This window comes from Ixodes scapularis, unplaced genomic scaffold (genome assembly GCF_016920785.2).
Source record: "Ixodes scapularis isolate PalLabHiFi unplaced genomic scaffold, ASM1692078v2 PGA_scaffold3__209_contigs__length_174095766, whole genome shotgun sequence".
Taxonomy (NCBI): Eukaryota; Metazoa; Arthropoda; class Arachnida; order Ixodida; family Ixodidae; genus Ixodes; species Ixodes scapularis.
The window spans coordinates 172548512-172574655 of NW_024609868.1; the positions used below are offsets into that span (position 1 = coordinate 172548512).

The 26144-nt window shown below is 48.6% G+C and overlaps 1 protein-coding gene across 1 annotated transcript; it reads right to left on the bottom strand.

The window, feature by feature from the left end:
* Positions 1–3514: 3514 nt before the first annotated feature.
* LOC115319088 lies at positions 3515–10854 on the bottom strand. Its single transcript, XM_029978887.2, has 2 exons — positions 10799–10854; positions 3515–4061 (listed from the first exon to the last, which is right to left on the bottom strand). Exons 1-2 carry the CDS (start codon positions 10852–10854, stop codon positions 3515–3517), a joined length of 603 nt encoding a protein of 200 aa, XP_029834747.2.
* Positions 10855–26144: the final 15290 nt, after the last annotated feature.

Genomic DNA, 26144 nt, shown 5'->3' on the forward strand with positions numbered 1-26144 from the left:
ACAAATCAGCTCGTAAAGATAATAATGTCATATCTTCCCTTTTAGTAGCACTGAAGCGAAAAATACGGAGCGCTCGAGATTATTCTTTTGGGAAAACACATGTAAACTTCAGGGAAAACGCGCCGCGAAGGTTTTAGGGATATCTATCTGGCAACAATAGGACTGTCGACCAGCTTCACATTGCTGGTTGTGGAGTTACTGACCCTTACCAAATTGCCAATGAGCTTAACAGCACATTTCATAGTGTTTTTAGTCGTCGGGGCACGACCGAAAATACAATCGAGCATTTTTCTCTTTCGTCTAATGTAATGAAAGACATAAATTTAAACGTGAATGGCATTCGCCTTCTCCTTTTAAAACTTGATGTAAAAAAGTCTTCTGGCCCCGACGGTATCTCCAACGCCTTTCTGAAGCATTACATGGACGTGATTTCGCAGTATTTATATGTTTTGCTCAATGCATCCTTGGATCAGGGATGCCTGCCTCCTGATTGGCTCTGTGGAAAAATTGTGCCGGTGCACAGGGACAGGAGCAAACTGCTGGCTTGCGAACTACAGGTCGATATCATTCACTTCACTTCACTTTATTTCCTTAAAGACCCCTTCGGGAGGGGTATTACATAAGGGGTGGGAGAATATAAAAAAACAATAACTTGAACAATAGGTTGTTACGTTGAATTGATGGTTGACACAGCTTCAGCAAACCTTAATGGGCAGGTGATCGTAGCAACATCGCCGGGAAGGCCGTTCCAGTCTGTTGCAGTACGGGGGAAGAAGGAATTGAAAAAAGTGGCAGTTCGAGTGCGGTGACGGGTGACCTGCAATGGGTGACCTGTTCGGAGAGAGATGCGGGCGTGGGGTACAATGTAGGGCGCGTGATGGAGCGGAGAATAGAAAAACTTGTGAAATAGACATAAGCTAGCAGTTTGGCGACGAGAGGAGAGGTCTAAAAGACCCGATTCAGCTTTTAAGGATGAGATACTAACTTTGTACAAGTAAGATGAGTGGATGAATCTGGTGGCACGGTTCTGAACCTGTTCGAGTGCATAACTGAGATAGGCTTGGTGCGGGCTCCAGATGGGGGATGCGTATTCCAGTTTTGACCTTACGAGTGATTTGTATGCTAGCAGTTTTATGCTTTGAGGAGCGGTACATAGATGGCGTTTTAGAAATCCTAAACTTTTATTTGCTGATGAGATAATGTTAGTGACATGTGCGCGCCATGATAGGTCGCTACCTAAGGTGACACCAAGATATTTATAGGACTGTACTAGTTCGACGGGAGTGTTAGCAATTGAATAAGGGAAAAGGAAAGGGTTGGTTCGGCGATGAAAGGACACGAGTTTGCATTTATTAGGATTAAGTGACATGAGCCAGTGGTCGCACCATTCCTGGATGCGGTTGAGGTTTTCCTGTAGATTGATTTGGTCAGAAATGTTAGTAACTGGTTGATAAATAACGCAGTCATCGGCAAACATACGGATTTGGCAAGTAACGTGTAAGGGTAAATCGTTAATATATACGAGGAATAGCAGTGGGCCCAAGACGGAGCCCTGGGGAACACCTGATGATACTGGTAGGCAGTTGGAGGACTGGTTATTAACGAGGACGAACTGAGAGCGATTAGTCGAAAATTCCTGTATCCATTTCAAGACGTCAGGGTCTAATCCTAGCCGAGAAAGTTTTAGTAGCAAGCGTCTATGAAATCCTTTGTCGAAGGCTTTTGCAAAGTCCAGGAAGATAGCATCAGTTTGGCAGTTAGAGTCGAGATAGGTATGCAAGTCGTGGAGAAAGAGAGCTAGTTGAGTTTCGCAGGAGAAGTTCCTGCGAAACCCGTGCTGAGAAGAGTGAAAGAATTGGTTAGAGTCCAGGAAGTTCATAACGTGGGTATAAATAACGTGTTCCATGATTTTGCAGGGTACGCTTGTTAAGGAAATGGGTCGATAATTTAATGGAGAGTCCTTGTTGCCTGATTTGAAAACGGGAACGACCTTCCCCGCCTTCCAGTCATCTGGAATGCCGCCTGTGAAAAGTGACTGCGAAAACATAATTGAGAAAAATGATGAACGTACATGGTTACAATTCTTCAAAAATTTCGAGGTGATTTCGTCCACGCCCGCTGATGATGACAACTTGATGTTATCAATAATAGACGAAATACCGGCAGTGGAAAACGAGATGGGGTGCATTTCCGATTCAATAGTTATGATTACGGGTGGGAGTGGTGCGTCGGGCTCTTGAGTAAACACTGATGAGAACGCGATATTAAACATGTTAGCGCACTCACTATCGCTAAGCACATTCCCCGATTCATCGGCAAGAATTAAACCGGGAGTCTGCTGAGGGTTTATGACCTGCCTGAACTTTCTTGGGTTATTAATTAATATGTTTGGTAAGTCAATAAGGAAAAATGAGCGCTTGGCTTCAATGATCGCGTTTAAATATGTTTCTTCGGCCTCATAGTACCTTTCCCACGCGCGTGGGTTTGGTATTGACTTCGCAAAGCGAAAAAGACACTTTTTTTTATTTTCCAGCCTCTTAAGGGTTTTAGTGAACCATGGCTTCTGTCGGCTAACACGAAAACTGATTTTAGGAATAAACATATTTATTAATTCGTTAAACTTGTTCTTGAGTAGTACCCAATTTTCATGGATGGATCGACTTTGATAAGCAGCCTCAAAGTCAGTAAAAAAATTGGTTAAATGGTTATTTATCGCTTCATAATTTCCTTTGTTGTAGAGGCGAATTGTTTTATTTTGAGAAGGGGGCAACGTCGGCGAAAACATAAAATCAGCGTGAATGACCTTATGGTCACTAATTTCCCGTAGGTAAGTAATTGACGACATACTGTCAGGACGGTTGGTTAATATTAGGTCCAAGAGACTTGCAGTCTCTTGCGTGACACGTGTTGGCTCAGTTAATATTTGGGACAGGTTAAAATTGAGGCAAACATCGATAAATTCTCTCGTTTCCGCGTTGCTCGTTGTTGTAGGCGCCAGGTTAGCCCAATCGACATATGGGTAATTAAAATCGCCAAAAAGAAGTATATGGGCATTGGGATGTTTTGCATTGAGGTGGCACAGCATATCGTTAAGCTGCCCCGGAAAATCGGGACCATTATGCGGCGGCCTGTAACAGACACCCAACAGCACTGTTTCAGGAGCGGCATGACAGATGAGCCAGAGTATTTCCAGATCGGATGAAGTGTTAATAGTAGTGCATGGTATTTGATGGTTTACGGCAATGAGAACACCTTTCCCGCGAGTACCTTTGCGATCATTACGAAAGAGACGGAAATTTGGCAGGTACGCTAAAACTTCGGAGTCAGTAACATCACTGGTTAGCCAAGTTTCAGTGAGCACAAGTACATTGCATTCAGAAGATAATACAACGCCAGATACGAGTTCGCGCTTCGGAAGAAAGCTGCATATGTTAGTAAAGATCACCGAAAAAGAAAGATTAGTTCAAGGGGCACGTTGGGGGCGTGTTGTAATTTTCTGTTGACGGTGCGATTGCTATGAGATTTCTTTGACTGACTGGCATGATTCATCGAAAACGTAACGTTTTGAGCCGATGAGCAGTGTTTTGTAGCGCAAAGAAAAGGGAGCAGATTTGCTTCTAGCAAAGGCAAGGAGGTGCTTCCGTGCGTTGCGAACTGAGCGGGAAAAATCTTCGCCCATGCCGAAGTTAGTACCTTTTAGTTTACGGCCATTCGAAAGGATGGTTTCTTTAGTTTTGAAAAAGGAGAAGTTCATTATTATTGGTCGTGGACGCTCGACCGAAAGACGCCCGAGGCGGTGGGCACGTTCTATTTCTTTCGAGTCTAATGTTACATCAAAACGTTCAGAGGAAAGGCGGATGATTCTTTGTTTGGACTGGGCAAAAGTCTCTGTAGGTGAGGGATCGGGCACACCATAAAATATTAGATTCTTTCGTCGGGATCGGTTTTCAGTGTCGTCCACACGGGCCTCAAGGTCAGAGACCTGACGAGCGGCGTGGGCGGCCCTGGTCACTGTGGCCTCCACCTCAGCACGTAGCGTGGAAAGGCCTTGGTAATGACCCCTCCAGGTCAGTCATTAATCAGCAGTAGCTGCAAACTGCTCGAACACATAATTTCCAGCCACATAACTTTGTTTTTAGAATCCAATAACATATTAGCCAGCATTCAGCATGGGTTTAGAAAAAAGCTATCAATCACGACTCAGCTCTTATCAAATGTACATGACTTCGCCTATGCACTCAACAAAAAAAAAAAAAACAAATTGATGCAATATTTTTGGATCTATCAAAAGCTTTTGATAGGGTACCACACTACCTACTACTAAGAAAAATGCAGCGTGTAGGAATTTCTCCCCGCCTTGCGAACTGGATTTCCGCGTATCTGACGAACAGAACGCAGTTTGTAGAAATTAACGGTTGACAATCGCAAAATCTCGATGCCCTGTCAGGTGTTCCCCAAGGGGTCTGTCTTGGGACCCCTTTTGTTCTTCATACTATATGTCAATGACAAAGCTGACGACCTTGACTCGGGTGCGACTGTGAAAATGTTTGCAGACGACTCTGCGATTTATACAGCTGCCATTAACGTCTCGGACCAATTATCACTTAACGAAAACTTGTGTAAGATTGCTGACTGGTGCGAGAGGTGGCAGATGGTTATAAACTACTCAAAAACATGCGCTCTTACAATAACACACAAGAAATCTCTCGAATATAAGTATCATGTCCGCAATAAAGTCATTGAATCTGTGAATGACGTAAAATACTTAGGTCTAATATTAATACGAAACTTAGCTGGGACACCCACATAGACATTACTTGCGCCAAGGCCCACAAAAACCTGTATTTTTTAAGAAGGAAATTGGAAGCGTGCAATTGGACAGTCAAACTTTTAGCCTATAAAGCCCTAGTTTGCCAAGTTATGGAATATGCATTGTCACAATCTTTCTCGAACGTGGACGAAGGGGGCCGAAGCACCCGCCGAGAAAAGACGACACGCAGCCTGGTTGTGAGGGTGGACGATGACTGACCGGAGCGGCGTGCGCTCAACGGTGTTTATTGTCGCGATGACCAATGTTGCCCGCCGAGCCTGGTGGCCACAGACGGGCGGACTGGAGGGGGGCGCTACATACTTGTCACATTCCTCCCCCCCAGTTTGTTTCCTTACAAACAAAATAAATGAAATAACCATACACACGGCCGACACCAACTCTGCGTCTGGTCGTGTCAAGTCCTGGCTGGTCGACGAAGGTTACCCCGGCGAATAGCGGTCAGGTGGCCTTCGCTGCCGCATACTCCGCCTGGGCACTGGAGTCGATGGGCCAGGTGTGGCAAAGCCGGGCGCTGCCTGAATTGGTCGCGTTCCACCCGGTGGAGCTGCAGGGACCGGATTGGGGAGTGGCACCGGTCCAACTGGTGCCACAGGACTGGAGACTCTTGTTGCCTCCGTGGTGGGTGGCGCTCCGCTGGCCACGACTGGTGCTGTTGGGCCCCCTGCAGGCTGGTCCTCTGAAGCGACGGCCGAGGGTGCAAGCCAGGTCCCGGAGCGAGGCCTGACATGGTCGGCGTGCCGGTGCCAGGTGGTCCCGTCGGGCATGCAGACGAGCAGCGACGAGGCACTCGCTGGTGAAACCAAACGCCCGGCAGACCAGGGTGGGCCAGGTCGGAAGTTCCTGGCGTACACCGACGCTCCTGGCTCCGGCAAAGGCCCGGGACGGCACCCTCGGTCAGCAGCCAGCTCCTGCTTCAGCTGCTTCAGGAGTGCCGTGGACCGGAGGTTTGGATGCAAGACGTCCAGGGGGGTCTTGACCATCCGGCCCAGCAGAAGCTCGCAGGGGGCACGGCCAGTGACCTCATGCGGTGTGGTCCGGTATTGAAACAGTACCCGGGCAACCTGCGTTCGGAAATCCCCGGGCTGGCTCTTCTTGAGCTTGTCCTTGATGGTCTGGACCACTCGTTCGGCTGCACCGTTGGAAGCAGGATGGTACGGCGGAACCAGCATCCGGCGGATCCCATTCCTCTGCAGCCAGTCCAGGTACTCGGCACTGGAGAAAGCGGGACCATTGTCGGACACAATAATGTCCGGCAATCCCTGCGCCGCGAAGACCTGTCCCAGAGCCGCAATGGTCGCGCTTGCCGATGGACTGGTGACTGGCAGTGCCTCCACCCACTTGGAGAAGGCGTTCACTACCACCAGGAAGTAGTGGCCCTTGAAGGGTCCCGCATAGTCCACGTGCAAGCGGGACCACGGCCTCTGTGGGAACGGCCAGGGCGTGATCTCCACGTGGCGCGAGACTCGCTGGTTTTCCTGGCAGACCTGGCAGCCTTGCACCTGGTGCACGATGTCCTGGTCCAAGCCAGGCCACCAAACGTGCGACCGTGCCACCATTTTGGTCTTTTCAATGCCAGGATGCCCCGCGTGCAGCAACTGCAGCACCTTGGCCCGCAGACTTTGTGGAATCACCACCCTGGAACCCCACAGCACGCAGCCCTGCTCCAAGCTCAGCTCGGCGGTCTTGTGGCTGTACGCCTGGTGACGCAGCTCCTCCCCTCGGGCAACCGCCTTGACCACCTGAGACAGGACCGGGTCCCGGCTGGTCGCCTGCGCCACCGCAGTCCTGGTGAGCACCCCCGGGTAGGCCCGCTCCAGCAGGAACACGTCAGCTGGCTCTGGAACGGGAGCAGGCACCTCCGGCAGGGGCAGGCGGCTCAGGGCATCGGCAGGTCCCAGGTCCTTCCCAGGGCGGTAGACCAGCTTGTACCTGTAGGCTGCCAGCGTCAAGGCCCAGCGTACCACACGAGGCGATGCTTGCACTGGGACTGCCTTGTCAGGTCCCAGCAGTCCCAGCAGCGGCTTGTGGTCCGTGACTGCCTCGAATTGCCGGCCCCACAGGTACTGGTGGAAGCGCTGGACCCCGAAGATGAGGGCCAAGCCTTCCTTGTCGAGCTGGCTGTAGCGTTGCTCTGCCGCATGGAGACGACGAGAAGCAAACGCCACAGGGTGTTCCTGACCATCCTGACCCCGGTGCGACAGGACGGCGCCTACCCCGTACGGCGACGCATCCACGGTGAGGACCACAGGCTTGGCCGGATCGAAGTGCACCAGCACTGGAGCCTTAACGACGAGCTCCTTGCTGCACTGGAAGGCCAAGTCCTGCTCCTTCTTCCAGGCCCACTGCTGACCGTCGCGGAGCAGGCGATGCAGCGGCTCCAGATGCGTTGAGAGGTTGGGTAGGAACCTCCTGTAGAAGTTGACGAGGCCGAGGTAGCTCTGAAGCTCTTTCTTGCTCTTGGGCTTCGGCGCCTTGAGCACGGCCTCGCTTGCGGGGTGCCGGGGCCAGGCCAGCCTGGGAGATGATGTGTCCCAGGTACTCCACGCTGGGGGTCAGGAACACGCACTTGTCCAGCCTCAGCTTGAGACCGGCGTCCTGTAGTCGTGTCAGGACTTTGCGCAGGTTCTGCAGGTGGTCCCCGTCGTCGTTACCAGTAACCAGGATGTCGTCCAAGCACACCGCCACGTGCCTGATGACCCTGAAGAGGTTGTCCATCTCCCTCTGGAAGATGGCTGGGGCTGAGGCCACGCCGAACGGTATTCGCGTGTACTGGAAGAGTCCCATGGTAGTCGAAATGGTGACATACTTCCGGGCGGCATCCTGGAGCACCAGCTGCTGGTAGGCATCTCGAAGGTCGAGCTTGGTGAACTTCTGTCCCCCGGACACAGCCGACCAGAGATCTTCTACCCGAGGCAGCGGGTACTTCTCGACAGTAGCGACGGGGTTTATGGTGACCTTGAAGTCCCCGCAGATCCTGACGCGGCCGTCTTGCTTGAGGACTGGCACAATCGGTGCGACCCACTCGGAAGTCTTGACGGGCACCAGGACACCCTCTCGCTGCAGCCGTTGCAGCTCCTGGGTGACCCCGTCCTTCAGGGCGAACGGCGGCGGACGCAGCTTGAAGAACCGAGGCCAGGCTCCCTCGGGAACGTGGATGCCGACCGTCGTGCCGGCGAAGGTGCCCACCCCCGGCTGGAGCAGGGACTGGAAGTCGGTCAGGAGGCTCGGGACGTCCTTCACCACGTGCAGCGCAGCTTCTTGGTACTCCGGCAGCCAAACACCCAGCGAGTGAATCCAGTTCCGGCCCAGCAGCGTCGGCGACGACCCCTTGGTTAGGTAAAGGGGAAGGATTGCCTCCCTGTCGCCAAGGCGAACGCTGACTTGGGCCTGACCCTGGACCTGGGAAAGCTGCCCGGAGTAGCTGCGCAGCATGACGTCAGACGCCTCGATGGACACGCCGGAGAAGGTCCGCTTGAACAGCTTCCCGGGCATGACCGACACGCTGGCCCCTGTGTCCAGCTCCATGGTGATGGGGTGGCCGCAGATTTCGGCAGACACCAAGTAAGGTGGCACAGACGATGGAGGCTTACTCGTCTGCCACACGTCGAAAATCTGCGGGTCCTCGGCCACGACGTGGACCCTGGCTGAGGAGGTACCCGGACCTGGTGCCGCTGGTCCCCGCCGCGTTCTCTTGCGACGACCACCCTGGCCGCGGGCTTGGCTGGAACCCAAGCTTGAACCAGGCTGCTGCTGCTGGCCGCCGCTCGTCCTCCCCCCTCGGCAGACACGTGCGAGGTGCCCAGTTCTCCCGCACGTGAAACATTGCGCTTGGACGAACTGGCACTGTGAGGGGGAGTGGGCAGCACCGCAGCGGCTGCAGGCACCGCTCCTTGTCGCCATCTTGTTTACCGCCGCTTCCGCTGCTTCCGTCGACGGTGAGCCGGCCACACGCGCTATCTCGCTGGCGTTCTTCGCTGCTGCTTCCATCGCCAGCGCTGCCTTCACCGCGTCATCCAGCGAGGGGTCGGGGAGCTCCAGGAGTCGAGTCTGCATGGCAGGGTTGTTGATGCCGCAGACGAACCGGTACCGGAGTAGCGAGTCCAACTGGTCGCCGAAGGCGCAGGTGCTCGCTAACCCTCGTAGCGCAGCGACGAACTGCTTGAGGGTCTCCCCGTCCCGGCGGCTCCGGTTGTTGAAGCGGAACCGCTCCATAAGCGTGGATGGCGCCGGGCTGAAGTGCGAGCGCAGCGTGGCGAGCAGCTCACCCAGCGTTTTGACGTGTGGCGTGGCCGGCTTGAGGAGGTCGAGAAGGAGGCTGAAGATGCGGGTCCCGCAGCTGGCCAAGAAGATGTCCCGTTGTTTCGCCTCCGGCATGTCGTTCGCCCGGAAGAACACGTGGACTTGTTCTTCGTAGACAGGCCAGGCGGACCCATCTCCCTCGAACGGCTTGAGCCTCCCGTACAGCGGCATGGCGACAGGAGCGCGGGGCGGTGTTGCGACTCCCTCGGCGGCGTGGGCCGAACCGTGCACGTTGGTGGCCTCCAGTGCCACGGTTCCTCGTCGCCAGTGTCACAATCTTTCTCGAACGTGGACGAAGGGGGCCGAAGCACCCGCCGAGAAGAGACGACACGCAGCCTGGTTGTGAGGGTGGACGATGACTGACCGGAGCGGCGTGCGCTCAACGGTGTTTATTGTCGCGATGACCAATGTTGCCCGCCGAGCCTGGCGGCCACAGACGGGCGGACTGGAGGGGGGCACTACATACTTGTCACATGCATCAATCGTGTGGGACCCATATTTAAAGAAAGATATAAAAAAAGGGGAGAGGATTCAGCGACTAAGTGCACAATTTATTTTTTTCTGATTTTAGGCGTCTCTCCTCAGTTTCTGAAATTTTGAATAGATATGGGCTAGAATCTCTTGAAGCCAGGCGGAAATTTGCAAGATTAAGCTTTTTTTATGGACTTCATAATTACGAAACTAGCTTCAGTAAAGGCTTGTATAGGCAAGGCTAAACCACTCAAAAAATGTTAGACAATATGCTCCTAGAAATAATCTATTTGAGTACTTCTTTTTTGTACGAACCATTGAAGACTGGAACTCACTGCCGTCGGATTGCGTGAACCTCCAATAGTTTTGACTTCTTTCTTATAAACAATGTGTAACTCTCTCCTGCCAGGATGGTGGAAAACCATCCGCAGTATTTCCTAAATAAAATAAATAAATAAATAAAAATAAAAAAGCCATAATGTGGCAGCAGTACAAGGCCTGAAGAAGGTTCCTGAGATGGGATTGGACACTGAGCAAAAGATGGCCAGTTAGGGTTCTCAGGAGAAGAAGGCTTTCAGGGTTGGAGTCCGAGCATTTTACATCTCCACAGCAAAGCACCTGCCGAGGCAGCTGCCGCTCGACAACAAGCGTCTGTTCCATCTGCGTTTCTTGAATCCCTGCCCTTCCTTGACAGTGGAAGAAAAAGTACAGTCTTTAAAGTATGTTGCTGGAAACGTGCCTCATATGATCAAGGGTGAGCAGGTGGCAGCTTTGGCAGATGAGTGACATGCTCTTAATTGCCAGCCCACTCCCGCTAGTGGATGGTCTCGGGACTCCACCAGTGACAGCTGTTGGGCTACTGCCCTGGCATCTGGCACCTCGAACAGTGTAACTCAAGAAGTATTCACTGCTGTCTGTGTTCATCCGTGCTTTATTGACCTTGCCGCATGGAGATGCTGAATGTGAACGGGTGAACGGGGATTCAGTGAGAACAAGCACATCATGGACAGCCGTACAAACCTCGGTATCGCAGCAGCGAATGGCATCCGGCAGGTGAAAAGCTTTGTAAAGCGCTTCGACAGCAATCCCTGCAGGATCCCATTGACGAGGGAGCTGCTTAGGGCTGTACAACGGTCCCACAAGACCTCTGTAGTTTTTCAATTACAGTTGCCAGCTTGGCCATATTCGCCGACAAACTTGCATATGCCTCGACCAGATTCAATCTCGTCCACATTCTTGTGCCTCAGCCCCATCTTGATGAGAGCGCGCTCCAGCATAGTCTTGGATGATTCTAGGCACCTTTCCGTGCACAACTTTTCTTCTCCCAGCTTGATCTTTTTCTCTGTTACTGGTTCGCATACAGTTGATGCTTTCCTCTTCCGCCTCTCCCGGTCCTCGGCCGGCTTCCCGTTGCAGGCACTCCGAGTAGGTCTTGTGGGACCGTTGTACAGCCCTAAGCAGCTCCCTCGTCAATGGGATCCTGCAGGGATTGCTGTCGAAGCGCTTTACAAAGCTTTTCACCTGCCGGATGCCATTCGCTGCTGCGATACCGAGGTTTGTACGGCTGTCCATGATGTGCTTGTTCTCACTGAATCCCCGTTCACCCGTTCACATTCAGCATCTCCATGCGGCAAGGTCATTAAAGCACGGATGAACACAGACAGCATTGAATACTTCTTGAGTTACACTGTTCGAGGTGCCAGATGCCAGGGCAGTAGCCCAACAGCTGTCACTGGTGGAGTCCCGAGACCATCCACTAGCGGGAGTGGGTTGGCAATTAAGAGCATGTCACTCATCTGCCAAAGCTGCCACCTGCTCACCCTTGATCATATGAGGCACGTTTCCAGCAACATACTTTAAAGACTGTACTTTTTCTTCCACTGTCAAGGAAGGGCAGGGATTCAAGAAACGCAGATGGAACGGACGCTTGTTGTCGAGCGGCAGCTGCCTCGGCAGGTGCTTTGCTGTGGAGATGTAAAATGCTCGGACTCCAACCCTGAAAGCCTTCTTCTCCTGAGAACCCTAACTGGCCATCTTTTGCTCAGTGTCCAATCCCATCTCAGGAACCTTCTTCAGGCCTTGTACTGCTGCCACATTATGGCTTTTTTATTTTTATTTATTTATTTATTTTATTTAGGAAATACTGCGGATGGTTTTCCACCATCCTGGCAGGAGAGAGTTACACATTGTTTATAAGAAAGAAGTCAAAACTATTGGAGGTTCACGCAGTCTGACGGCAGTGAGTTCCAGTCTTCAATGGTTCGTACAAAAAAGAAGTACTCAAATAGATTATTTCTAGGAGCATATTGTCTAACATTTTTTGAGTGGTTTAGCCTTGCCTATACAAGCCTTTACTGAAGCTAGTTTCGTTATTATGAAGTCCATAAAAAAAGCTTAATCTTGCAAATTTCCGCCGGGCTTCAAGAGATTCTAGCCCATATCTATTCAAAATTTCAGAAACTGAGGAGAGACGCCTAAAATCAGAAAAAAATAAATTGTGCACTTAGTCGCTGAATCCTCTCCCCTTTTTTTATATCTTTCTTTAAATCCTGGACTTCTTTTTAGATCTCTTTTTTCAAAATAAATCTGGTCCAAAAATTGCGCATAAACCAGCTTGTCTTTTTTTAGTATTATTACTCATTATACATAATTCATTCCTCTAAAAAGTTTCCTCTAATGGTTTTCAACTGGAATATGGCATGAAGCACATTTGCGTTATAGTGAAAGATGCCTGGTGAAATACGTGCCAACTTGGTTGCTGTAAAGCACTAAAAATGTGTATTTACACGCTACAAAGTGCAAAAAAAATTAACATTTAGTGCTCCAAACTGCTCCAGAATGCATAGTTTGGTCCTCCAAAAATTGCTCCAAATTGCATTTTAGCGATGGGATCCCTGCGAGAGACCATTGACAGCACCATGCCACCAGCTTTCAGGGAGAAGTTTCCCACAACTCGAGTCATCTTAGATGCCACCGAGATTAAGTGTGAGGTGCCAAGCTTGTTTGTGACTCAGTCGGGGACATACTCATACTACAAATCTAAGAACACGTTTATCGGCCTGGTGGGCATTTCGCCCAATGACCTGGTCAGATTTGTGCCCGAGCTTTTTATGGGTTCGGTTTCTGACAAAGAGAGTGTCATCCAGAGTGGTTTTCTTAAGATGCCTTTTGATAAGGGCAATTCTGTCATGGCCGACAAGAGCTTCAAGATTGCCGACCTCCTCCAAAAACTTGGCGTAGCAGTGAACATTCCTCCATTTTTGAATCGAGCCAAGTTCTCCACCCGAGGAAGTCGCAGAAACACATTACATTGCTGCCCTCCAAATTCACGTTGAACGCTGAATCCAGAGAATCAAGTCCTTTCACATTTTCAACCGCCCTATTCCCATCTCTTTGGCACCCCTTGCCAACCAAATATGGATTGTATGCACTGTCCTCGCTAACATGCAGTCCCCACTCATTAGGGAAAGTGAGTAAACTGCAAGGTGACTTGTAATGCTTATTGCAAAGCTTTACAGATAGCTTCGATTGTACAAAGGTAATTTATTGTTCAACTGAATTGAATTTGCACTGAAAGGATTCGTGTCTGCCTTACTACAGATTTGTGTACAGTTCCAGTAAGAGTGCTAAATAAAGATTGAGTAGACAGAAATGTCGGCGATTGTCATACTTAATGAATTGAGTCCTCTGTGTCTGAATGTTTGCCAAGCCCTGCTAATATTTCTTCTCAGTGCACTTCCACCTTGTGAATAAAAGACTTCTAAACACTTATCATATATTTGTTGTTGGCAGTCATTAAAGCCCTTAGCACAGAAGACTTAAAGGGGCACTGACAGATCAAAAACATTTTTTTTTATTATCTGAAACAATTAAAAACTGTGTTTGGACACTATCCTCAAAATTTGAAGCCTGAGGATTTAGTATTTGTGAAGTAAAAAAACAAAATCTAAAAGCCGAATTTGAAGTTCCCGCGCTATACGGGCAAAAGGATTGACGTCAAAAATCAAGGCGACTTGCGTCACGAGTTTTTCTCCTCCTCCGAAACCGCCCCAACGGGAAGTGTCGTTTCCCCGGGGATCTGCGCATTTCCCCTTCTCCCTTCTTTGAGCGTGTCGTCTTTCACTGCAAGCAGATGACGCTGTACTTTCGAGCTCGAAGTATCAGCGATCTCAAATTCTTTGAGATCTCAAATTGTTTGAAACTTCGTGAGGTTGGAGAGGACGCATGCTTGTATGGGCGACGTGAGGAACCATGTCGCGCCGTTGCTGCACGAAAGGATGCCCAGGTGGAATCACAACCGAAAGCACGCTGCACAGGTTCCCAAAGTGTGCGGCAGAGAAAGCGGCCTGGCTACCTGCGATTCCTGGACGACTACTCGAAGGTTTTGGATCTAAATCTTTTATTTGTTCCCGACACTTTGTTGATAAGGATTACGAGGTCAGTCCAACTGTATCTAGAGCATTGGGGGTTAAAAGGGTACCTCGGTTGAGGTGTAGTGTTGTACCGACGAACTTCCCACAGCAGGTCACATCACAGCAAGAAAAGCGTCTAAGACTAGAGGTAAGTCTACCAAACATATGACTAAATGCAACTTGGACTTCACCACAATCTCGATGAGTGCCAGCCGACACTGGTGCGCGGCATGAATTATTATCTGCCTGTTCTTTGCTCGCCACTCGAACGTCAAACGACGGTCCAACGAATTTGCACCTCGTTACCGGAGCACACTACATAGACATTTAAATTTGTAGCTAAAGCCAGAAGGGTGGGTATTTTTATTTGCCTCAATTATATACCGGGTGTTTTTTGTTTTTTTTATTCTTACTGATTTGTTTTAAAAAAAGCCATGAAAGCTACGCTTAAGCGGTTTGCGCGAGTGAGTTTACGCCCAGGGGGACATTATGTGGGTGGCTAATCTTGCAATAAGTTGGCTAATTAATTAAAAATCACTCATTAACTTTTTAATAACTGAAAATAGACATATGTGCTTCCAATTAGAAACTTGCTGAGCGTCGTCCAAAACCTCAAAATCAGTAATTTTTAGAAAGACTGAGCACGCGAGAAGCGCAGTAGTGCGCCGAAGTTACCACTCGTGGAGCAGGTACAAGGCTGGGGCTAGATAAGAGACAGAAAAATCGCGCAGGCGCCTTACTGAAACCGCTAGCCTTTGATTCTGATTCTGATGTGTTTTCCTGCCCTTCCTGAGCTGCACTTTCTGCTCAAGAAGGGTGGGGCATAATCCAGCCGAGCAGACGGTCGGGTGACAACACTGCTCGTCAGCGAACCGTAAGACACCGTTCCCATAGCAGATGATGCCGTGTTTGCTATGGGAAGGTAGTGAGCTATGGTGATGGCACACTCATTCGTATTTGCTTTTTCCCGTCTTGTCATGGAGTGGAGCCAAAGGTGTTTTCTTTTACATTACTCGGCTGCCCGAGACTGCGCGTATTGATGCAAAGCATGGCAATGCACAGCAGTATACTTCCTCCACACTTTGCGAATCTGAATATAAAATTGTCAGATGGTTCTTTAAAGGGTACATACAATATACTATTTTAAAAGCATATGGAGCAATTTTTTTTATCTCATCAATAGTATTCGGTGTATACAGCAATAATGGACCTCCTTTCTTAATGCATTTTCCAAAGCCTAAAATCCTACTCTTAAACGGGCGCCAAGGAGATTTCGATGGCCTATTTATGGCCGTAACACATTCTATGTGCTCTAAGCATCCCAAAAATTTCAAGTTACAATCATGAGCGGCTTATTCCACTATCAAAAATGTGATAAAGAGAGCAAATCTCAGATGTACAGATGGCGCCACCGAACCCGCCCAAATGTTGGCGAACAACGAATGGCGTTGAGTAATGTGGTTGTTGTTGTTGTTTGCGGTTTTAATGGCGCAAGAGCATCAATGGCCATACTGCACCAAACAAGGTGAGTCAGTAAAAAAGGGTGAGTAGAAATAAACTATGGGGCGCAGAATAGTTCTAAAGTTTGTTTAAAAATCCGGTATTTTCAAGGAAATCGAAAAGACGTTTGAATGAGATTAGTGGCCGCTCACCAAGCAGCAAGGCAGGGTGGAATGGAATGTGATACTTGAAAAGATCAGGAAAAAAGAATTTATGCTGCTGCCGAAGACCAGGACAAAGAAATAAAATATGAAGAACAGTCAGAGGTTCACCGCAGCGCTCACAGGCTGGGGGTTCTTCACTAGTAAGCAGGTAGCTATGGGTGAGGTAGGTGTGGCCAATTCTCAGGCGGCATATGAGGACCTCGTGGAATCTATTTTTATTGTAAGATGTTTCCCAGGTACCAAGGTCTGGCTTGATGGTGTGAAGCTTATTGTTAACCTCTATATCCCACTCAGACTGCCACGATTGCAAGACTGCAAGTCTTATAGGCATTTTTAAGTCTTGGTGGGGGATGCGGACATGTGACACGGGAAGATTTTGCGAAGAGACGGCCAGTTTATCTGCAGCCTCGTTGCCTGCAATGCCCACATGGCTAGGAATCCAGCAAAACCTAATGTCGTGACCATCCTGTAGGCCCTGCTGTACCTTAACACGCACAGTCCGGGTCAGCCGATTCTTTGTTAATAAAACAGAACATACAGCCCGAACACCACTCTGAGAATCTACAAAGATGATGGCTTTCTCTATTTTACTTTGAACTGTATGGTCAAGCGCCATCATGACCCCATACAGCTCGGCAGTAAAAATACTGGCAAGAGTCTTTAGACGAGCGACTTTGGAAAAACGAGAAGAGTATACAGCCGCACCAACATACATTGACGACTTTGCACCGTCAGTGTAATAATGATTATAATCTTTGTATTTTTCCTCCAATGCAAAGAATTCCTGTTGTAAAATTAAAGGTGAGACTCTTTGCTTCCTGAATTTTGTGAAGCACCAGTCACAAAAAATGGGTTTGACATTCCATGGGGCAGTATGGTATGAACTATTCAAGAGGTTAAAATCAAGAGTCAGATTGAGGGAGGAGCGAAGACTCTCGACACGAAAACCCAAGGGCCGCACAACAGTTGGCTTATGGTTAAAGAGGCGAGAAAACCTAGAGTTTTGAATACAACTATAAGTGGGGGAGCTGGGGTCCGACAAAATTTTGTAAACATAGTTGAGGCTAAGTAGCTGTCGCCTTTTTTCAAGTGACATTTCATGACAGTCAACATACAAGCTAAGCACAGGGGAGGTGCGAAAAGCACCAGATGCCAAACGCAGCCCAAGGTGATGTACTGGTTGGTTGATTGGTTGATTGGGGGTTTATGGCGCATCAGCAACTAAGGCTATATTGCGCCAAGCTCAGACTATTGCAATTCGGGTTTAAGAAGAGGAAAGAGCTATAGTAGCGAAATATATGATAAAACCATGAACATGAATGTGTATAAGTGTAAACAATATGACAATGAATTTAGGAGTAAAATCACAGTCGGTGTAGAAGGCCGATATCTGTGAGGAAATTAAAAACACAACTGTATGGAATGAGCGGTTCGTCACTTAGTAGTAGGGCGAGGTGTAGTGGAATGTGTTCTTTATAAAGTAGTGAGAAGTGTTTATACCGGTATTGGTCATACTTAAAGCATTCAATGAGTATGTGCATAATACTTAGAGGTAGGTTACAGTGCACACATTCAGGGGCATCCTCCCCGCTCAAGAGGTGTCCATGTGTGAGACGAGTATGACCGATTCGTAACCTACAGAGTATGACTTCATAAAAGCGCTCCCGATGTCGGGCACTCACCCACTCGCCTAGAAAAGGTTTGATTGTGTGTAGTTTGTTGCTGGTTTCGCTGTTCCACTGCAGCTGCCACTTTGCTTTGATGCAACGTTTCAGAGAGTTGTGGTAATCTTTGTAGGGTATTTGGTGCGTGTCTATTTCTCGATCATTAGCAGAGCTAGCTGCACAATCAGCTGCTTCATTTCCAGGAATGCCAACATGGCTAGGAACCCAGCATAAAACTATGTCAAGATTTTTCTTAGCAGCCAGGATAATCTTGTGCTTTAACTCAGAAACCAGTGGGTTTTTTACACGGTTCATTGATGCGACACCCTTCAGAGAGCTTAAAGAGTCTGTGTAGATTACAGCGTGAGAAAGTCGTTTTTTCATTATGTAATCAACAGCCAGCAGCAAACCATAAAGCTCTGCTGTTAGTATAGAGGCTTTTGGATTTATTCTCTTCACCTGATTTATTGATGGTCCCACCATAGCACATCCTACTACCGAGTCCTTTTTTGTCCCGTCTGTATAAAAACTGGCATACTCGTGATATTTGGTCTGAAGCTCAAAGAAGTCCTGCCTTATGACTTCCTGTGGAACATTCTTTTTGTTATACTTCGTCAGTGTAAGGTCGCAATGTATGTGGCAGTTGTTCCATGGAGCTATATCTGGTGGGTACTGGACTAGCTGAGGCCTTGCATCAATCCCAACAGATTGTGCTGCAGTATTATTCCTCATAGAGAGAGGCGGAACTATGGAAGGTTTGTTTTCAAATGTACGTTGGAACTTGATAGTCTCAATATTATCTCGAACGGGGTGCTCCGCGACAGAGCGCACCCTGACAGAGTACATAAAACCCAGGGAAAACCTCCTATACTCAAGGGACAGTTCGTTAGCTTCCGCGTAAAGGCTAAGCACTGGGGAGGTGCGAAATGCTCCTGTAGCCAATCGCAGTCCCTGATGATGAATAGGATCTAACATCTTTAGAACTGATGCCCGAGCAGAGTTATAGACAATACAACCATAATCAAGCTGAGAGCGAATGACTGAGCGATAGATATGCAACAGACAAAGTCGGTCGTAGCCCCATGATACATGTGACAAGACCTTAAGGATGTTCAGAGATTTAAGACACTTAAGTTTTAAGCTCTTAATGTGTGAAACGAAAGTCAACTTGGAATCAAACACAAGGCCCAAAAACTTGTGTTCATTTTTTACAACAATAGGAGAGCCATACATGTTCAAAGACGGTTCCTGAAGAGCACCACGTCGACGAGAAAAGCTGACACAAGCTGTTTTTTCGGGAGAAAATTTAAAACCATTTGTATCGGCCCATCTGACCAAATTATTGACCGCAAGTTGGACGCGACATTCACAAATTGAGGAATTACAGGATGAAACGGAGATCTGAAGATCATCAACATATAAAGAATACTGTACCGAAGGAGGAATTGCACGGCCAATGGAATTAAGTTTGACGATAAAAAGAGTGACACTCAGCACACCCCCCTGAGGGACTCCATTTTCCTGTAAAAACTCCTTAGAGAGAGTTTTTCCCAGCCTCAAGCGGAATGTACGGTGCTGCAGGTAACTCTGTATAGCACTCAACATTCGGCCACGGAAACCAAGATCGAACAAATCCTGCAGTATGCCGTAACGCCAGACCGTGTTGTATGCCTTCTCCAAATTAAAGAAGATGGAGAGACACTGTTGCCGGTTGACAAACGCCTCACGTACGAAGGTCTCAAAGCGGACGAGATGATCGACAGTGGACCGTGATGAACGAAAGCCACACTGGAACTTATCAAGGCAGTTGTTTCGTTCTAGAAAAAAACATCAGCCTCTTGTTATTCATCCTTTCTAGTGTCTTGGAAAGACAGCTAGTTAGAGCTATTGGTCTGAAGCTAGATGCACAAGAGGGATCTTTTCCGGGCTTCAGCACTGGTACAACGATAGCAATCTTCCAAAAAGATGGAAAGTGGCCCTCGAGCCAGACTCGATTAAAAAGGTACAAAATTAGTTCCATAGTGGATGGATGAAGATGTTCAAGCATTTTATAATGAATACCATCTGGTCCAGGGGCAGTTTGTTTGGGATAAAGAAGTGCCATTTGAAGTTCATATAATGTAAATAGAGTATTATAAGGTTCGTGCGTGCCACCTGATGTGTTAACAGCTTTTTTTCTGCATTTATCTTGTGTCGCTGCAACGTCTGAGTATAATGTTGGGAACTGGAGACATACTCGAAATGCTCGCCAAGGATGTTGGCCTGTTCCTCAAGGCTTGCAGGACACACTCCATTTCGACTCAGGAGTGGGACAGTGAATGCCCGGTAAGAGCCGTCAATTTTATGTACGCGATACCAGACTTACTTCGCAGGTATAGTGCTGTTAATTGAGGAAGCGTACCCTCTAAAACTTTTTTCTTTGCTTGTCTTCGAATCCACCTCGCCTGGGCCTTTTTTCTTTTAAATTCAATTAGATTGTTTGCTGTAGGGTAGCGCCTAAAAATACCCCACGCTCGATTTTGTTCTTTTTTGGCCAAACGGCAATCTTTGTTCCACCAGGGCTTAGGTCTTTTGGGTAGATGCGAGGACGTCATGGGAATGGAAAGAATGGCAGCCTGTAAAATGTGGTGAGTGATATGTTCAGTGGCTCTATCGATATCGAGATCGTCAAGTGATGTGTATGCCAAAAGAGACGATTCTTTGAAAGTTGACCAGTCGGCGTTTTCAAATTTCCATCGAGGAGAGCGCGTAGGGACTGTCATGGGAAGATGGTTAAATTCTAAAATGATGGGAAAGTGGTCACTTCCGTGAGGATTCGGGATGACCTTCCATGAAAACAAGGGGAATAATGATGGGTGACAAATAGATAGGTCAATGGAAGTGAAAGTGTGAGTTGTTGAACTAAAATATGTGGCTTCATTTGTGTTAACTAGGCAGAATCCCGAGGAAAGAAGAAAGCGTTCAATGAGAGCCCCTCTGGGATCTCGTCTGCCACTCCCCCACAAAGGATTGTGTGCATTAAAATCTCCCAAAAGCAGAAAAGGTGGTGGGAGCTGGCTAACAAGGTCTTCAAGCTCTTCAATCTTTAGCTGATAACTGGGGGGTATATATAAGGAACATACTGTAATGAAACGATCTAACAAAATGCGGGCTGCCACAGCCTCCAGCGAAGTCTGCAGAGTCACTTCGCTACATGGGGTTGAGCGCTGCACTACAACTGCAACGCCTCCAGATGAATGAACGGCTTGTAACCGGTCCTTGCGAAACACCTGGAAGTACTTTAATATATTAGTGTGGCTCGCTTTTAAATGTGTTTCCTGCAAGCAAAATGCAATGGGGCCGTGATCGTCAAGTAGCTGGCTCACATCATCATAGTTAGGAAGGAGGCCTCTACAGTTCCACTGAAGAAAAACGGACATTGATATCTTAAAAGGAAGTCAGAATATATATACATATATATATATACCAGAGAAAGCTAGAACATAAATTTACGGGGCTTTTGGTGCCTCAACACGTGGGATTGTTTTTTTCTTAGAAGTGTCCTTTGGTCGTCCTACAACCTCAGAGGATACCAGAGGAGGAGACTCTGTTTCAGGGAGAGACTGGTCGTCTTCAGAGAGCGGTAGGCTCTCGTCCATTCTTTCATCCGGCGAGAGCGCTGGGCCCTTGGGCGGAGGAGGAGGTTGTTCTGTCCGCCTGGGCTTCAGGTGGCTGCAGGAAGCACGAGGAGAGAGCCCTCGACCCCTGCCAGAAGGGCCAGCTAGGGCCGCTGATGGCACCTCTGGTACCTTGGAGGGAGTGCTACCCTCCTTGGAGGGTACAGCACCCTTAGAACATGAAGGTGACTGAGTGTGCGTCACCTTCAGAGGTTCGGAAGGGGACCCCTGTGGAGAGGACAGGTCTTCCGAAGAAGTCTGTGTCTCCCCAGATGCCGTAGACAGTGGGGGTCCCCTCAACACTGCCTAAGCATAAGAACCCCTTGCCTGAAAGGCAAGCTGTTCTTTGGCTGCTTGATAGCTAAGGTTATGTTTTACTTTAAAAGTCAGGACATCTTTTTCCTCTTTCCATTTTGGACAGGAGCGAGAAAAAGCAGGGTGAGCTCCGCTACAGTTCACACATTTGACTTCATTTTCGCAGATGTCTGCTACATGGTCAGTACCACCGCACTTTCCACATGTTTCTCGGCCGCGGCAGTTTCGGGAACCATGCCCGAAACGTTGGCAGCGGAAACACCGCTGAGGATTTGGGATGAAAGGGCGGACTCTACAGTTCAAGTACCCTGCCTTCACGGTGGATGGAAGAGTATGGAGCTCAAATGTGAGTATCAGATGGCGGGTTGGTTTTTCTTGTCCGTCACGTTTTAAGGTGATTCGTCGAACAGCAACGACAGCACTCTTGCGCAGACCTTCAAGGATCTCGTCTTCACTGCATTCGAGAAGGTCATCTTCTGAGATGACACCGCGAACAGTGTTCAGGGTACGGTGGGGGGTGACAGTAACCGGGTAGTCTTCCAGGCTTGTCATCTTCAAGAGTGCTGTGCTTTGTGGCTTATTTTCTACCTCAACAAGGAGGTCTCCAGCAAGCTTCTTTGCCTTATAACATTTTCCGACCACTTGTTCTAAATGCTTTGCAATGACAAAGGGAGAAACTTTTGACAGATGCACAGCGTCACTTGTAGAGTGAAGTACAAGAAATCGAGGATATTTTTTAGGTTCATTAGCTTTTTCAAAAGTAGGGGGAGCGGGGCGAACCCTTTTCGGGGGTCGCTCTGCTCGGGGTTGAGAAGAGAGGGGCGCCATAAAAAGGCAAAGGGTTTTCGGAATCTGTGGCGCGCCGCCCACCACGGAGCCCAACGAGGGAATAGGTAACACCCCATAACAAATATGGCTTTGCTGGAAGCATTACTCTATTAGCGCTACCCAGAAACTATAACCAAGTGTGGATCTGGACGAGAGTATCTGTCACCGCCCAAGTTTAGCCCTTGCCGCCAAAGGAGTTGAAAAGGAAAGAAGAGAAATGAGAAGAGTGAAAAGAAGGAGAAGACAAAGATGAAAGAAAGGAGGGGATAGTAGAAGAAGTGGCGACTAGACTGAATCATCCTGGCCGGGCCTTACCAGGACCCCCGTCTATGAGAAGCGGGGGCCAAAGTGGTGTATTGCCTCGCCCGGGGGGCCCCGAAAGGTCCAAACCTGCCCCGGGCTCGGCTCAACCACCAGGATTCCCTTTTCCCCAAACACGGGAAAGCCACGCACAGCCAGACGTGGGCGGGCGAACCCGCATGGCTCGGGGTCCGTGGAGACGCCACTCTCCAAACACCTGCTTTCACAGGTGCCCCCTGCGGGGGTGATGTACTGGATCGAGCATTTTTAAAGCAGACGGTCTCGCAGAGGCATAGGCAATTGAGCCATAGTCAAGGCGGGATCGAATGAGCGAGGAATATAGACGAAGGAGACATTTTCTATCCGAGCCCCACGACTTGTGCGAAAGAACTTTGAGTATGTTCGATGCCTGCAGAGTTTTTTGCTTGAGTTGTTTGAGGTGCGAAACAAAGGTAAGTTTACGGTCGAAAGTAACTCCTAGAAACTTGTGCTCCGTTTTGACAGCAATGTTGTTTCTATTTAACAGAAGTGTAGGATCTAAACAGAGGCCACGCCTTAAAGAAAAAGGAACACAAACAGTTTTATCCGGAGAGAACCTAAAACCATTCTCATCAGCCTATGTAGTCATTTTATTTATGGCCAGTTGTAGCTGCCGCTCACAGCTAGACATATTACATGACGCTACAGATATCTGAATGTCATCGACATATAGCGAGTAAGCTACTGAAGGAGGAATGACTTTGCTAAGAGAGTTAATTTTTATTGCAAAGAGTGTGGCACTAAGGACTCCACCCTGAGGAACACCATTCTCTTGAACAAACCAGTCTGATAAAGTTGTTCCCAACCGAACTCGAAAAGTGCGTTTACACAAAAAGCTCTTTATACACTGAAGCATTCTACCGCGTATTCCGTACATAAAAAGGTCGTGCAAGATGCCATACTTCCAAGTGGTGTCATAGGCCTTGTCTAAATCAAAGAAAACAGATACACAATGCTGCCTGCTGACAAATGCCTCGCGCACAAAGGTCTCTAGCCGCACCAAGTGGTCTGTTGTAGAGCGCTCAGGACGACGGCCATAATGATTAATATCCAAGATTTTATGTTGCTCAAGAAAATAAATAAGACGTCTGTTAATTAATCTTTCAAAGGTTTTCCCCAGACAACTTGACAATGCTATTGGTCTGTAACTTGCAGGAAGGGAGGGGTCCTTGCCAGGTTTCAACAGCGGTGTAACTTCAGCCCGCTTCCATTCAACAGGGAAGTAGGCATCACACCACAGGTCATTGAAGTATGTGAGAAGGGCACTAAGTGACTCTCTAGATAAGTGCCAGATCATGTCGTAGTGAATTCTATCGGGACCGGGGGCAGAATTCTTGCGGGAGTTGAGAGCCACTTCGAGCTCAACCATTGTAAATGGCTGATTGTAAGGTGCAGACGCTCCCCCCTGTGAAGCAGAGCCTCGTCTTTTCCATGTTTGCCTTTCGCTTCAGGAATGCTGGAGAGTAATGTGCAGAGCTTGAAACAGCAGCGAAGTGAGTGCCCAACACGTTAGCCTGGTCTAGCAATGAGGCTCCAGAAGACGGAAAAAGGGGGATTGTAAAACAGCGGTATTTCCCCTCGGCCTTGTGAAGTCGGTCCCACACTTCTTTTGCTGGAACATAGCTGCTGATGGAGGACAAGTAACCTCGCCAAGATTTTCCTTTAGCCTGCTTCCGAGTCCAGCGGGCGCAAGCTCTGCGTTTCTTGAATTCCATTAAGTTCACAGATGTCGGGTATCTACGAAAGACACCCCAAGCCTTATCTTGGTTATTCTTTGTGGTGGAACAATCCTCATTCCACCATGGCTTACATTTCTTGGGGATGTTCGAAGAAGTTTGAGGGATGGAGCAAAGAGCAGCACCAATTATATGCTCTGTGATGTATGCTGTGGCATCGTCATGAGTTAATGAAGAGAACATTGAGGGAACAAGCTTGGATTTTTGGCTAAAAAGAGTCCAGTCTGCTTTTTCTAGCTTCCAACGTGGAGTTCGTTTCATAAGACTGGGTTGAGTAATGCGGATTCTTGGGCGAGTTGGTACTGAAACTTGGAGAACATAATAGCGCTTCACGACAGGGACGAAGGGTAGGAACGAGACAACAGAATGCGCTAACTTCAACTGGTTTAATCGTCAGAAAATCAAAGGTATAAATACTCTGCATCATCGCGCCATTCAACCAATCCCAAGCCACGCCACTGATCGCAAGAACTGTCTCTCTTTGTCGGGCGGGAGTAACTATGACTCTCTTGTGAGCGGGCTTAACGCACGCGTTGGATCACAGAGGGTAGCCCCGATAGGATCACCCTATTCGGCGTTTGTTTCGAGTTTGGCCGCTCGGAGCACCTAGTTACTCGGGGAGTTGGAGCGTGACCATAAAGTTCGGACCTTGACTATGGATCACGGTAGAGCCTCCGACTTCCCACGGGATGTGTACCTCCTCGATGGTACCGCTGGAAACAGTTGTCTGAACACCGGCCAAACCACGTCCCAAACCCAGGATCTACAGGGAAACCCTCCCCGCAGGTTCAAAAGCGGCTCGGCAAGTCCGAAAACCCACAAATCGGAAAGCCACGGGTCAATGCCCGAAACTCCGAGCCCTAAGCGTTGCTTGTCAGCCAGAAGGTCGCAAGGTGGACCCGGAGCGGAGGCTCCTCCCGGCGGACCCGAGCGGGATCTGTCGGAGGTGGCTGCTCGGGAGCCTGCACCGAAAACAGGTAAGCAAAAGGACAAAGCTAAGAAGGACAAAGCTAAGATGCTCCTACCCAGGGACGAAGGGTAGGAGCATCGTTCCTACCCTTCGTCCCTGTCGTGAAGCGCTATTATGTTCTCCAACGAATGGCGCTCATCAGACAATCACAAGCGATGGCTTCACGTGCGGACAAGCAGCCAACCGGTCCTGCCTGTGTGCACGGGAAGCCCTCGTTCACATTTTTAATAGTGAAATAAGCCGCACATGATTGTAAGTTTAGGACTTCTGGGACGCTTAGAGCACATAGGTTGAGTTAGGAACATAAATAAACCACTTTTGAATACTGGGGAGTGCCCCTATAATGTATGTCATTTTTTATTCATATATATGTACAATTCAGCATCTGAGTAAAACAAACCAGGAACATAATTGCGTACGAAAGTGGAGAGCCCATTTGTGTTGCCTGTATTTCTCTACTTTTTATGCATTTGCTCGACAGTGTTACTCACTGCAGATTCATCTGGGACGTGGGATTACGATGCGGGAGGCGGTTTTTAACCACGCCGTGAGCAAGGCTGCCACCCCTGGCCGCTTTGTCAGAATGACCAGCCAATCACTGTGGAAGCCTGCGGAGCTCTTTGACAGGAGCGTGTCGGGTCAAGCCTGCAGGCGTCTCCTCAAGGAGGGTGCAGTGGGAAAGAAGCCCCTCACGCTCGAAAAAATTTATGTTCTGACAGGTAGGTGGATGCCCTTTTTATTTGCAAACTAGTTTTATTCCTGAGCTATTAACAAAAAAAAGTATTTCTGATCAACCTGTAAGGGCACAGGATCTGTTGTGGCTGTGCTGTGATAAGCTGTGCACACAATGTGTGTGTAGTGCAAGTTATAATTTATCATGATTTGAGATATTTATGAACCTCTTGTTAATTTTGCCTTGTGCAGCACACATGTACAGTAAGAGGCACTATGAGGTGAGA